The sequence below is a fragment of the Psammomys obesus genome, unplaced genomic scaffold (genome assembly GCF_907164565.1).
Source record: "Psammomys obesus unplaced genomic scaffold, mPsaObe1.curated_primary_1811, whole genome shotgun sequence".
Classification (NCBI taxonomy): domain Eukaryota; kingdom Metazoa; phylum Chordata; class Mammalia; order Rodentia; family Muridae; genus Psammomys; species Psammomys obesus.
Window position 1 is genome coordinate 25,897,675 of NW_026596034.1, and position 15,012 is coordinate 25,912,686.

At 39.0% G+C, this 15,012-nt stretch overlaps 1 protein-coding gene across 1 annotated transcript in view; it reads left to right on the plus strand.

Annotated features, from left to right (window-relative positions):
* The window catches only part of Phlpp2 (PH domain and leucine rich repeat protein phosphatase 2), a 73,382-nt gene that overhangs the window by 13,923 nt on the left and 44,447 nt on the right, over window positions 1-15,012 (plus strand). The window contains exon 3 of the mRNA XM_055621043.1: window positions 10,290-10,423. Coding sequence (XP_055477018.1) covers window positions 10,290-10,423 — 134 coding nt within the window. The remainder of the gene's footprint in view (window positions 1-10,289; window positions 10,424-15,012) is intronic.

The window sequence follows — 15,012 nt, forward strand, 5'->3', positions numbered from 1 at the left end:
TAATAAATGATATACATCCACCTCATCCAGGGCCATATGTCTGCTAAGCATATGCTCAACCATTGAACTATTTTTCTATCCTACTACTTAGTAAATATTATCTATGTGGGTTGTTCCAGATCATTCAACTCTTAGAAATAGTATTGTGCTAACCAAACCACTGGTAATTCTGGCTAGTTCCTGAAAATGTTTTTTTTTTTTTTTTCTAAATAATTTCTTTTAAAATTTATCTATATCTATTTATTGTACTGTTTTCTTTTTCCAATTAAGGGCTTGTGTAGTGGCTTGAATAAGAATGGCCCCCGCAGGCCCATATATTCAAACGCTTATTCACCACAGAGTGGCCCTATTTGAAAGGATTAGAAGGATTAGGAGTTGTTGCCTTGTGTGAAGAAGTGTGTCCCTAGGGTTGGATTTTGAGGTATTAAAAGCCCATGCCAAGCCCAGAGTCTTTGCCTATGGATCAGAATGTAGCTCCAGCACCTCCCTGCATGCCATAATGTTACCCATCATGTTGATAATGGACTAAACCTCTGAGACTGTAAGCCAGCCCCAATTAAGTGCTTCCTTTTGTAAGAGTTGCCTTAGTTATGGTGTCTCTTAACAGCACTAGAACAGTGACTAAGACAGCTGTGACTCAGTATACTAGATGGGTTACAAACTTATGAAATTTTAGCACTTGAAGGGACCTTTGAGAGATCATCTACTAGTGAAGGAAACAGGTGTGCACACCCAGTACACCTCTTATGCATTGTGTGTTGGGGCAGAGTTTTTTGGTTGTGTCAACTGCTGGGAAGTTATACCAGCATTTAGGGGGCAAGAAAAAGAAAAGCTGAATGTCTCAGATGTATGGCATAGTAAATTATACTGTTTCCAAAGCCAGGAACTTTCCACTGGGAGTCATTGAGACCATTTATTTCCTTTTGTTTTGTAAATGTGGAAGAGGCCCATAGATTTCAGGCTGGATGTATGTTCTTGTAGTTGGCTGATGACAAAGTTGTATTTAGAAAAAACGTGTTTCCCTCAGTCTATTCTTTACCTTGTACTGTTTGGCCTTGTCTTTTTCTGTTGAGCTGTTTAAACAGCAAATGACTCATCAGTAAAGCTTATTGTAATCATTCCCTTCAGTCTGAGAAGTTGTAATGAGATCATACGTAATAAAAACAGATTGCCCTTTGACTCATTGTCATATATCTGCATTTGTTCTTAGTGATCAAATGACTAAGATGTCAAGGGTTTGATAACTGTCTTTTTAAGGTAAACTCTAAGAGCTGCTAGGATACTTGTAGCGGAAGATAAAACTGGAGGGATTTGGGCTCCTGAGTGCTAATCTTTCTGTCACTGCTGAGTGGCTTCTTATAAGTCATCAACACTTTGTTTTAGATAGATAGGTACATTTTAGACACAAACATATCTCTATCTGTACACATACGTTTCCCTTTCCCCCCCACCTCAGTGCAGTGCTGAGTATCAAATTTAGGGATTTGCACATGTAAGCTCTCTACTACCGAGCTAAATTCTCATCCCTCTGTACTATATTTTGAGGTAGAGTATTATTTTCAGTTTCTGGACTTATACCAGGTTGTTACTAGAGAAGAAAAGGAGATTTGTCTTTGCTTCACATTTCAGCTCTGTTTTTGAGATGGTGCCTCGTGTAGCCCAGGCTGGCCTTGAACTTGCTATGTATTCAAGAATGACCTTGATCAGGAGTCTCAGCTATCATCAACTACCTCCTGCCTTTACCTCCCATGTGCTATGATTACAGGCATGTATTGCCATGCCTGCCTTTTTAGTATTCTTTTTAAGATTTTAAAAGAAAAAATATGTTGGGCTGGAGAGATAGGTTGGTCATTCCTGTACTGTGAATAGTAACCAAGTCAAGTACAAGCATGAGGACCTGAGTTAGATCCCCAGAACCCATGTATCGGAGGAGCTGGGTTCTATTCTGGGTGCCAGATTACATCTGGCCAGCCACTCCAGTGTACTTGGGCAGTCTTAGCTGATGAGAGACTCTGTCTTAATAAAAGGTGAGTGGTACTGGAGGAACAATACGCAAGGTTGTTCTCTGGCCACCACACACATGCATACATGTGCACAGGTGGCCACATACCTGGACCTGCACTCTTGAATGTGCACTATGTTGTATAAACATTACAAACCAATATAAATAATTTTATTTTAAAACTCTTTTGCGTTTTGGTACTTATAAAATCTGTATGTATTTTACAGTGGGTAGCAGATGATAATTTAATTGTTGGTGGTTTTTCTCTTTTAATGTTTGTTCTGACACCATCAGTTTAACTGCAGTGTTCTTTATACACCAGGGTTAATGCTGACATGAGAAATTAAGGGCTTGGTTTGTGTTTGGTGGGCAGTGAAGGAGTCACAGTATGTGAAAATTTTACTGTCATTAAAAATTTTTACACTTTAGGGCTAGAGAGATGGCTCAGAGGTTAAGAGCACTGGCTATTCTTCCAAAGGTCCTGAGTTCAGTTCTCAGAAAACACATGGTGCCTCATAACCATCTACTGTAAAATCTGGTGCCCTCTTCTGGCATGCAGGCATGCAGACCGAACACTATAAATAATAAATAAATCTTTAAAAAAATTTACACTTAATAAAAACCAAACTTTTTCACAGTGAGTAAGCAGCATATATTTTGGCTAAGAGTTTCTCTAGTTTTTTTCCTGTGGAGGAAATAACAGTTATTTTTAAAAAAAGAAGAAGAAAGAGCTAGGGAGATGGCCATCAGATACTGAGGACCAATGTGGTGAAAGGAGAAGACTGACTCCTGAAAGTTGTCTTCTGACCTCCATTTGCACACTATTTGTCTGTCGGCACCCTCTACCTCATACATAGGCTCAGGCTAAATGTAATAAAAATTAAAAGTAAAAAAGAAAACAAAGTATGGTGTGTCATGTGCTTACTTGGGGATGTGTACAGGATCAAGATACATTCTGTATATGTATGAAATTGTCAAAGAAAAATGAAAGATAAAAAAAGAAAAAAAGGTACTGTTTTTATACTTGAGAATGGAGCAGCTCTTTGGGGTCCCTAGGCCACCTGCGTGTCTGGATAACTAGATAAACAAATTGGAAGTTCCCAGGAACTGCTCAAATTCATTGGGTCCCTGGAAGCCTCAGCAGGAGGGAGGAAAGGGCTGCAGAAGGATTAGAGTTTGAATATAAAGGATGCAAGTCAGAGCAGCAGCTGAAGAAAATAGGCCAAGATCTGGGAAGATCCCCTCTACAGAACCTTTATTGGGGTTTAGTACCAAAGGTTGATTGACTTAATTAGTGTCCACATGACTGACTGCCAGCAGTCTTCAGCCGGTTTGGTTCACCAGCCCAGATCAGGCTAGCCTAGAATCCCAGTTCTTTAATGACATGGTCAGTTGTTCTGGTCCCAGGGTCCCATCCTGAGTCACTTGTTTTCTTAGCATAAATAACCTAAGGGGCCTGTGAATACAAAGACCTGCAGAGGGATTCTTACTCCAGCAGCATGCCTGCTCTGGCTGGGATACAGACATGCCCCAGTATATACCTTTAATCCCAAATAAAAAAGGAAAAGTTAGTTTGTAGAAGGAAGTACCCATGTTTGAAATTGACGTTTAATTGAGAGGCAGACAAAGGGACAAATCAGAGAAAGGTTTGACAGGTTAGGATATGCCCAAATCTCACAAGAGCAGAATGGAAAGAGAGGCAGTTTACGAGAGAACAGCATAGAGGAGGCCGTTTTACCGGGAGAGTTTTACAGAGATAAGTTGGAGAATGATCTGGAGAATAAAAAGGAACCAGAAGAATTAGAACATATTGCCAAAGTTAGTATGAGGCTAAATAGAGCAATTCAACTAGAGGCCAAGAGAGAAGTCAAATTGAATCAGTCAGCTTGGAGAGAAATTTGAGCCAAAACAGCTGAGTTGAACCAGCCAGCCAGTTCAGAAAGAGCAGAAAGGGTAAGCATATTCATCAGTAAATCTCAGAGGCTGAAAATATTCTAGGCCTAAATTAGATTGTTAGGTTAGCAGACACAGGCAGTAAGCCTACAAGATGACAATTACAACAGGCAAATAAAATTTAGTTTTACAAAGACCCTCCTTGGATCCTGCCTCCTAGGAACCAGGGACAAAGGCCAGCCATGTTCTTTGTTATACAACTGTTCATTTAAAAAAAAAAAAAGTATCTTTCAAGAGATGGTATAGTAGATGTAATAAACTAAGGACATTTAAAACAAGCCTTTTAGGGTCCATACAGTGAAATGACATAATGAAGTGCATTGAGTTATTTTCTGCATAAATTATTTTTGCAAAATAAAGCAGTATGGTTTTCCTTAAGAAAAAAAGATTTGTTTTAATGAAACAGACACAAGGTCAAATGGATTGTTACTGTGTTCTAGTTGTGACACTCTGAACATCATTTTTCTTATTTCTGAAATAGGCATACCTTTGTAATACTTTGTGTAATACCAGAGATACTTTCAGCATAGCATGAGGTAAGAATTATCCGTATTACTGCTATTGGAATTATTCTCTGTATTGCTCATTGATATTTGCAGATTTTTATCATCAAAGGTGACTGGAATTGTAATCTGAATCCAGTATAGAGAATGTGCTGCATTCTGTCAGGGTCTTTAGTGTGATGTGTTACGTGGGATTTCAGTGTGTGCTTTTGCTTCCCACTGCTAACTAGAACTGTGTATTTGTTTGCTGTGAAACGGCTTCTCCCAGTGTATTCCAGGCTTGCTTGGAACCCATGATTCTCCTGTCTCTACTGGGATTGTAAGGATTGTGCTGGGATTGTAGATGGGATTACAGTTTGCAACAACCTGTCTGGGTAGAACTCATTTTGGATAGGAGCAGTGTTGGGATTAAACCCAGAGCCTTACTCCTACAAGGCAAGGCTCTGCCACTGAGCCACATTTAAAAAAAGTTATTTATTTTTATGTACATTTGGTGTTTGTGTGGGTGAGTCGGATCTACTAGAATTTGAGTTACAGACTAAACACCCAAGTGGGTGCTAGGAATTGAGCCCGGGTTCTCTGGAAGAGCAGTCAATGCTCTTAACTGCTGAGTCATCTCTCCAAGCCCCTTGAGCCACATTTTTAACCCCTAACTAGAACTCTTAGACAATATTCTTACTGGAATATACTCACCTGTTACATAAGGCTTAACTAGAGCACTGTTTAGAATAATTAAATACACAAACACTATTGGCTGAGGTATATAATATGCTGTCATGACATTGTTGCCTGCTTTACTAGCTGGTTATCCTGAGAACTTAAAATTGTAAGCATGTTCAGATCTTCAGGGATCAGTAGTTTCACTGTTATTTCAGAGAAGTTATACAAGTGGTTCAAATGAGGATTATAACTTTTTAAAAACAACTCCCACAAATCTATTTTGCAGCATATAATTTTTTTTTTGATTTGTGAAAGATTTAACAAATAGCTAGTTACCAATCTGTTAAACTTTTAAAACTTTGGAACAGAAAAGTGAGCTCAAAGCATATTACCTTCTCTCCTTCTTCCTCCATATTCTCTACTCATTAAAGCAAATGAATCTAATGAGTGAGTGCAATTAGTCTCTCATTTTACTTGTTTTTACACTTCCTGAGATATCATTTATTAACTAATTTATATTACCTTAATGAACAGATGTGGAGGTTCTCTTAATTTTCTCATGCAACCTGAAAAGTGGAAATAATATATATAGAGGTTTTCCCAAATGAGCAAAGCCTTTGTTAAGCCTGGTAATTTGATCATGCAAAATCCATCAGGATTAGGATGTTTACATTTCTCTCTCTTTTCTAGGGAAAATAGGAAAATTGAACCAGTGAGAGTTAGCTTTAAAGTGTAGGGATGGAGTCAAGATGGCTCACTGGTAAAGGCACCCGCTCCACAAGCCTGCTACCTGCATTTGATTCCTGGATCTAGTGGTGGAAGGAGATAACCAGACTCCACCTGAAAAAAACATGCACCCCTTCCAAAAAAAAAAAAAAAAAGAATTAATTATGAATATGAGATCATCTTATAGAATTTTGGTATTGATATACAATAACTGTAAATCCCAGTAGGAATAGAGTAAAAATGAAATTTGCATTCTATTTGGAAGATGTTTCAATTGAAGTTGTAAAAGAATGATACTGGTCGTATGGCTCAAGTTTATTTCTGCGGATGCCTCTTACACCTGTGATACGTGATGCTTTCATTATTGAACATCTTGACATATTAAGATTCTTCATTGTATTTGGTCCAGGTCTAACAGCGTGAATTCTCACTGGGCCTGGTCTCATTCAGAGGTCAATATTGAGCAAGTCTGATCCTTTTGACAGGATGTTGTAAGTTCTTGTTAAACTCATTAAGTGTTGTGTGTTCAAACTTTTTTGCAGCAGAGTGTACATGTGTAGATCAGAGGACAACTTTCAGGAGTTAATTCTCTCCTTTCATCTTTGGGTCCTGGCAGACGCCTTTAACTGTTAAGCTATATTGCTGACCCTATAAATTCTTCTTAAAATGTGTCTTTGTCTTGCTGATCTCTGGAATTTACTGTCTAGCCAATCTAGCCAAATTGATGAGCTCTAGGCTCAGTGGGATGTGGTGTTTCAAAACCAAACCAAACCAAACCAAACCAAACCAAACCAAACCAAACCAAACCAAACCAAACAAACAAACCAAAGCCAGGTGCATTGAAAATAGGAGGAGAAAGCTATATAGAGAGAAAATGCGCTTAATGTTGATCCCTGTCTGGTTTCCGAGAGCACGTGGTGTATACACACATACACCTCTCAATAACAACACAAAATTCATCTTTTAAAGAAAACCTCTACATTAAAATTGGGAAAATGCCTACCATTGGCACAGACCTTGGTGAGTTTTGATTTTTTTTTTTTTTTTTTTTTTTTTTTGCTAAGGGTTAATTGATGCTTTTAGTCTAAAAAGCTTCTTTTCTCTTTCTAGTAAATTTATTTGGGCATGATGGCCTACACTTAGACAGCAGGCCCACTGCAAGTTTGAGATGAATTTGGGCTACACAGTATCAGGCCAGCCAGTGCTACATAGCAAGGTCTTGTCTCAGAAACTATACTATGTAAATAAAATAACAATATAAAGATTCAGTACTTACTGTCTTTATGAGCTGTATGTTCTCTGCTGTCCCCTTTTTCAGTAGTAGTAGTAGTTTATTCTGAGTTCATCTTTCAGTTTCTGGGAACCGAAGATCATATTGAGCTGGACATGGTAGAACATAATTAGATTCCAATACTTTGGAGACTGAGGCACAACTGTTGGGAGTTCTAGGCCAGCATGGTGTATGATAGCAAACACAACAAAAAACTAAGCTGAGCAGGAAGAAAACAAGACCAGGTGTTGGGTTATTTTTGTGCTTTGTGCAGCAGTTTGGATTCTTCTTTTTGGTTCTTATTTTGATGCAGATGTTTGTATGCAGCTTTTGTACTGATTTCTGTTTTCATTACTTTGGTGTTTTTTTTTTACTTAAATCTTGTTGCCTCATCGTTCTATAGTTATTCAAATATAAAAGACTGACCTTCTTTACATCTTTTGTCCATACAGAGAAGTATATTTTATTTCTTCTTTATTGATTGTATTTTTATTTTTTTGAGTCAAAGTTTTACCCTGTAGCCTTGGCCATCTTGGTACTTTCTGTGTAGACCAGTCTCCTTGAACTCAAAGAGATCTGCCTGCCTCTGCCTCCTGAGGGCTAGAACTAAAGATGTGCACCACTATACTTGTTCATTTTAGTTAGGGTTTCTTGTTGCTGTGAAGAGACATCATGGCCATAGCAACTCTTATAAGGAAAACGTTTAATTTAGTCTGGCTTCCAGTTCACAGGTTAGTACAATGTCATATGGCAGGGAGCATGGCAGACACAGGCAGACATGGTGCTGGAGAGGTAACTGACAGTTCTACAGCTGGATCGGCGGGCAATAGGCAGTATGAATGAGCCACTGGGCCTGGCTTGAGCTTCTGAAATCTCAAGGCCCACTCCGAGTGACACATAACCTCCAACAAGGCCACTCCTCCTATTAGTGCTACTCCCTATGAACCTTTGGGTGCCATTTTCATTAAAACCACCACACTAGGTTTCATATATTTTTTAATCACTGTAAGTCCTAAATGTTTATTTAAAGACCTTTTGAAGGTACTTAGACTCTGATATAGTGATTGTTTATTGGTTGTTTAAAATAGAAGAGAGGATCTGTTTTTATTCCAATTAAAATGTGATGTCAGTCTTAATTTTTTTACATTTATTTATTTGTATGTGTGCTGTGGACATATGTATGCTAGTGTGGGCATGTGGAGGTCAGAGGACAACCTGCGGGAGTTGATTCTCTCCTTCCACTCTGTGAGTCCTAGGGATCACACTCTCGTGATCAAGTTTGGTGGCAGGTGCCTTGTCTTTACCCATTGAACCATCTCTCTGACCTGAGTCCTAAATTGTTTTTGAATTACAGTGGTCAGTATGTTAGGGGACATGCAAGATATTTTGCTTAGCACTTTGCATGTTATATCGTTCTTGTTGTAAGAAAGCAGGTCATCTTAGTAGCAACCCTATGAATTTGATTTTCATTCTCATTATACTGGTAAGGAATTTAATACACGAAGGTTAAATAAGCAGGGGCAGGCAGTTGGTAAATGGAAAAACTTAGTCTCTAGCCCAGGCATTTTGACTTTTTGAGCCTGTTCCTTTATCTGCTACATCTCTTACTGTTTGGTTTTTGATAAAAAGTATTTTCAGATCTCTCTGCTATTGAGACTGCTAAAACCCCTAAACTCCACAATTTTTATATTTTCAAAGTATCTTAAACTGACTTAAAGTGCAGAATCACCATGAGCTTTAGATTTTAGTCTGGGCCTTGAGCAAAATGTTTTGGTTTTATTGAGGGGTGAGGGTTAGGGTTATTGTGCCATTTGTTCCTAGCTGTTTTGAAAATACTTTCTGTAAAGCCAATTGGAGACACATGGTGCCTGGAGCAGAGTAGGAAACACAGTCTACATGTGCATTTGTGTGTAGCTTATTTGAAACTAGTTATGGATAAGTATAACTCTTATATTACACATTTTTGTTGTTTCTGTCTTTTAAGTTTAGATCAGAAATGTTCGGAGGACCCCAGGAACTCCTGAGAGTTTCCCTGCCCCCATTTTTTTTTTTTTTTAAGTCAGGATCTCATGGCTCAGGCAGATCTCAAACTCTTAATCCTCCTACCTCATCATAGTGCTGGATTTCAAGGCACATCCCAGCAAACTTGCCTTTGAGATTCTTTAAAGAGGTATGTGAGGTTGAAGCCACTCTGTAAGATAGGATTTAGTTTTCTTTTTGTTTGCAGTCCCTTGGAGGATGCAGGGATGCTTTCCAGAACCTACATGGCAGACTACATTGACAGACTGAGTATAGAAGGATATATTAATTTCATCTGTTTTTTTGTTAAACCATCTGTTAAAATTTTTTTAAAAATGACTGGGCATGGTAACATGTATATAATCCTAGCACATGGAGGTAAAGGCAGGAGAATCAGGAATTTAAAGTCACCCTCAGCAACATATAGAGTTTAGACCAGCCTGGCTTACGTGAGATCCTTTCTTAAAAAAACTGAAAAAAAAAATTCACAAAAATGAAAAGCAGTGAGTGTTACCCTTTTTACTAAACTTTATTTTTTGAAAACATATTTTAAGTAATTTGTGTGTTACTTTACAATGGGTATAATTGTTTTAATTAAATATATAATTGGAAGTTCTTAATTTAAATTTTTAGTTCAGTTTGTTAGAGTGAATCCAGTGTATGTATACAAACTTTTTGTGTTCCTCACGATGTCAAAAGGAATCCTAAGACTCATTATGTTGAAAAGTACTTGTTTAGATTAGTTGTATGATATTAAGACAGATCTTGGGCTAGGCAGATAGCCCAGTGAGGAAAAGTGCTTGTTCTACAAACTTGAATATCTGGATTTGAATTCCTACCACCCACATGAAAAGCTGGGCGTGTCTGCCTGTGCTAGAACCCCAGCATTTGAACTTAGAAGCAAGTGGCTTGAAAGAGCTTGGTGGACAGTCAGTGTAGCCCAGACACCAGTCAGTGAGAGACTATCTCAAGGGACTAGGTGGAGATCAATAGAGGAAGATGCTTGACATCTATCACTGGCCTCTGCATCCCCACATGTGTGCATGTGCATGCACACGTATATGGAGAGTCTTGTTCTAGGAATAAAAATCAAGAGCTGAGAAAAGGAAACATTTTTATTACTTAACATGTCTTATGTTTTGAATTGTGTAAGCAGGAGACTGGAACCCACTGAGCGGCCTCTTCAGATTGTTTACGATTATTTAGCCAGGCTCGGATTTGAAGATCCCGTGCGCATACAGGAGGAGGCTACGAACCCTGACCTCAGCTGTATGATTCGATTTTATGGTGGTAAGAATTTATCAGTAGCTTTGTGAATGTTAACTACTTTTATATTATATTGATTATTTGTATCTTACTTTGTGTTTGCTGAAAGTATTTGATATCAAGTTATTTTTAAGTCAGTTAAATGAATCTCAACACAAGAACAAGAACAAATCAGGGACTAAAGGAAGCTTCCTTCCTTCCTTCCTTCCTTCCTTCCTTCCTTCCTTCCTTCCTTCCTTCTTTCTTTCTTTCTTCCTTCCTTCTTTCTTCTCTTTCTCTTTCTCTTTTTCTTTCTCTTTCTTTCCCTCTCTTTCTCTTTCTTTCTTTCTTTCTTTCTCTTTCTTTCTTTCTTTCTTTCTCTCTCTTTCTTTTTCTCTTTCTCTTTCTTTCTCTCTTTCTCTCTTTTTCTTTCTTTTTCGAGACAGGCCTTGAACTTACAGGGATCCACTGGCCTCTCCTCTCAGAGTGTGGACATTACAGGCCTGTACCACCTGGTTTAAAGGAAGCTTTTAAAAATTAGCAAAATATTAGCAAAAATATTTTCCCATTAAATGTTTACTCTTTTGCCCCAAACGTACTACAGTTATTTTTATATCTTTGCCAGGTTATGCTTTATTTGCATTTCTTAGAATTATTTTTGTTAGCCAGGAGGTGGTGGCTTTCATATACTTTTAATTCCAGCACTTAGGAGGCAGAGGCCAACAAATTTCTGAGTTTGAGGCCAGTGTAGTCTACATAGTGAGTTTCAGCACAGCTAGGACTACATAGAGAAATCTTATCTCGCAAAACCAAACCAACCAAACAAACAAACAAACAAAAAGTATTCTGTGTGTATGTGTGTTGCATGCGCTCATATCTGTGGTGCCCTTAGAGACCAGAAAAGGTGTTAGATGGGTGATTTTGTTTTCCACAAACTGAAAAGTGGTATATATTCCTTTCAGTTAATTGAAAAAAAAGGAAGGTACAAAAAGTATGTGTAGAGTAGAAGGGCAGTACATTTAGGTCCATCTTCTTGAGAGCTGTGAGAGTGAGAGAGTGAATGAGTGATTAAGTGCCAGAGAGAGAAATGCAAATAAAATCCTTTGGTGGTTTGTGGGGGAGAGTGTTGATAGTTTGAAGTCAAATCTGAGAAAAAGTAGGACCATTTTGAACTCATCTGTTGCTGTAAAACTTGCTTTTAAAAACCCAGCAGATAGCTGGAGAGATGGCTCAGAGGCTAAGAGCACGTGCTACCCTTGCAGTGGGCCTGACCTTGGTTTAAAGCACATGTGGACAGTGGTTGGGTCAGAACCAGCCACTGAGTAACTCTAGCTCCTAGGAATATGTCACCCTCTTCCGGCCTCTGTGGGCCCAGTACTCAAATGTACATACCCACGTACACATTATGAAATTAATACAACAAATATTAAAGTCGCGAGGTGAAATATCAGCGTGTTCCTTATTTGACTGTGATTGAACTGGGTTCTTTGTGCAGTCAGTGTTTTCATTCCAGAATGAAGGCTGAGCTTAAAATGCCTTGGGATTTCTTTTATATCCAAGGAGATAGCATAGTTATTGGCTCTGATGCCACCAATTTTCTAACACCACTTGATAAATTATCATATGACCAGAATCTTGATATGCCTTTAAAAGAATAGTTCCAGTATAAACTACAAGAGTAAGTTTGTGTTTGATGGTGGTTATGGCAGGTGCTAGACAGGAAACCTTAAAAAGTGAATTCTACCAGTTTAGATAAGCTAGTATAATTTGAAAAAGAAAATTATGTCCACTAAAGGGAATTTTTAAAGCTATTATTTTTTTTAAATAGGCAATATATGCATCTGGTGCCCCAACCAAAAGGTAACGAACAAGAAGGTAGGTAGAGAAGAAGGTAGGTAGACAGGGAGGTAGGTGGACAGGAAGTTAAGTAGAGGTAGACAGTAGGTAAATTATCTGTTGGCGAGGTAACTAATTGCTTCAGAGCATGGTAATGTAAAATCTATATTTTGTAGTTTTTATAGGTTGGAAATAAAGGAGCAGTTTTAGCTGGATGGCTCAGGTTTGAGTCTCATAAGACTGTTATCTGGGGCTTGAAGATCCCTCTTTCCCTCCTTTTGTTCTTATTTTTATTTTACATGTGTGTTCATGCCCCTACCATCTTCATGCCTGGTGCCCTTGGAGTCTCGTAGAGGCAGTAGGATCCCCTGGAACTGGTGTTAAAGATGGTTGTGAGTTATCTAAACATCAAGTACTCTTAATTGCTGAGTTATCTCCCCAACCTAAGTCACTTAAAATTTCTTTGTTTTACATTTATGTATGTATGAATGTGTGTGTATGTGTATATTCATGGTGTTCATGGGGAGGTCAAAGGGCAACCTGTGAGAGTCAGTGCTGTCCTTCCACCATCTAGATCCTGTGGTTGGCCAGCCTTAGAAGCAGGCAGTTTACCCTCAGTTGAAGACTCACTTTTATTATGGCTTAAAAGCTGTTGGTTAGAGGCATTGGTTCCTGACTGACCATTGGTAGACACTTTGGCTCTTGGTTATGTAGACTTTCCATGGACTGCTTAACTGTGTCTACCCAGGGTAAAAAATTACCCCTGCCTACACCATCTGCACACACATGCAGGCTTCAGCATCTTTTTTTTGACAAGTTATCTTCATTTTTACCATTTTCTGTTTACTGAAGCTGGAGAGATGGCTCATCTGTTAAGAATGCATACTGCTCATGTAAAGGACACATGTTAGGTTCCCAGTACCCATGTCAGGCAAATGAAAACCACCTGTAACTCCAGCTTCAGGGCATCAGACTCCCTTCTCTAGCCTCTGGGTACCTATACTCACGTGCTCAGACACACAGGCACACACACATAATTAAAAAAAAAAAAAAAAGAATCTGAAATCTTAAAAAAACAAAAACCTGAGTCATTAACCACATCCTGCATTACAGAAGGGGAAGGGGATTAGGTTCTCATTTTTAAAGGTAAGAGTATCAGAGAATGTTTGACATATCAAGATTATCAATAAAAGAATACTTTCTTCTTTTCCCAGTTCCCAAATCCAGAGACATTAGAGTTAGCAGAAAAAAAGAAAATGTTTCAAGTATTCTCAGTGAGCAAAGTGCTACATAATCATTTTAAATATTTCACGTGTAAAGTTGTTGTGTTCTGCATACTACATACAGTACAGTCGCTGAGGCCAAGGTCATGCGGGGCCTAAGTTCAAACCAGCTAGCCTTCTTGTGTTCCCTAGCTACAAAGGATAGCCAGTACAAGGGCTATGGAAGACAGCTTTGGAGGAAGCTCAGTCAGTGGTAGAGTGCTTGCTTAGCTTGTGGAAAGCCTTGGATTCTCTCCCCAGTGCTGTGGGGATTAGCAGTGGCGGCCATGGGGATATATTTTTCACTGAAGTTGAGTGGCCGGCATGATCAGTCATGACGATTTGAAGTACATTAATTTCCTCCTTTATTTGTATGAGAAGAAACGGAGTCTCAAGGATGTGATTTGCTATTGGTTGTAGTTGTAGGTGAGTAGCTCAGGGTGTCCTCCTTCATCATGGTATCTGCCTACATTGTTTAAAATTTTAGTGTAAAGAATATAAATGCAAATGAGAAACCACACACAAGAATCCTGTATTAGTTACTGTTCTGGTTGTGATGATAAGATGCTTGTCAAAAGGAAGTCAAGACTACAGTGACCCTGCCACTTTGAACATTTGACTTAAGGAAAACGTTTATTTTAGGTCTCAGTTTGAGGGGAGGTTTTGGCAGCAGGAGTACATTGGGAGGCAAGTGGTTACATTGCATCCACAGTCAGGAAGCAGACAGGATGCTGGCCTCAGCTCTGTGACCAGCCCATGGGCAGGGTACCCACAATTAGGATGAGTCTTCCTCTTCCACTAAACCTTTCTGGGAACCCTTCATAGACACATTCAGAGCTCTGTTTCTATGGCAGTTCTAAGTCTTGTCAAGGTGATGATTAATTAATATAAATCACACAGTATGTTTTCATTTAAAGTTCAAAAACAAGCTGGGCAAGTTGCCATTTACCTGTAGTCTCGGCCTTGCCTAGTAGAGGCAGAAGAATCAGCAGTTAACGTGTGTTCTCGGCTACATTCTAAGTTTAAGAGCAGCCTGTGGCACATGTGACTCTGTCTCAGAAAACAAAACAATCATCAACAACAAACCCTCAAACACCCAAGAGTTGACACACATAAATCTCAGCCATATTGTTTGGAGGTGTGAGAGCATAAGGTCTTGAGTTGCAGAGTGTGGATTGCATGTGACGATTGCCCAGATCTACTTCATTCCCCAGCCCATCTCAGCTGTGCGTATTTGACTGTGTTCTCTTCATGATAGGAAGTGGAATTAATGAGTGCCACTTCTATGCCTTGTTCTGTTCCTCAGTGCTGTCTTCCTGTTCTGAGGGCCTGGATGACAATAGTCAGAACAATATTTGAAGTCAGATGTTACAAGTGTCAGGGCCACTGCCATGCTGAGTTTCTGAAGAGCAGTATTGATCTCTGGCTACCAAGAATGCCAGCCTGGGCAGAGTCAGAGCTTACATTTGTGCCAGTATGTCCTGTTGTGGTAGTTTAACCTGTATGATATAGGATGTATGCATTATAAATGACAAC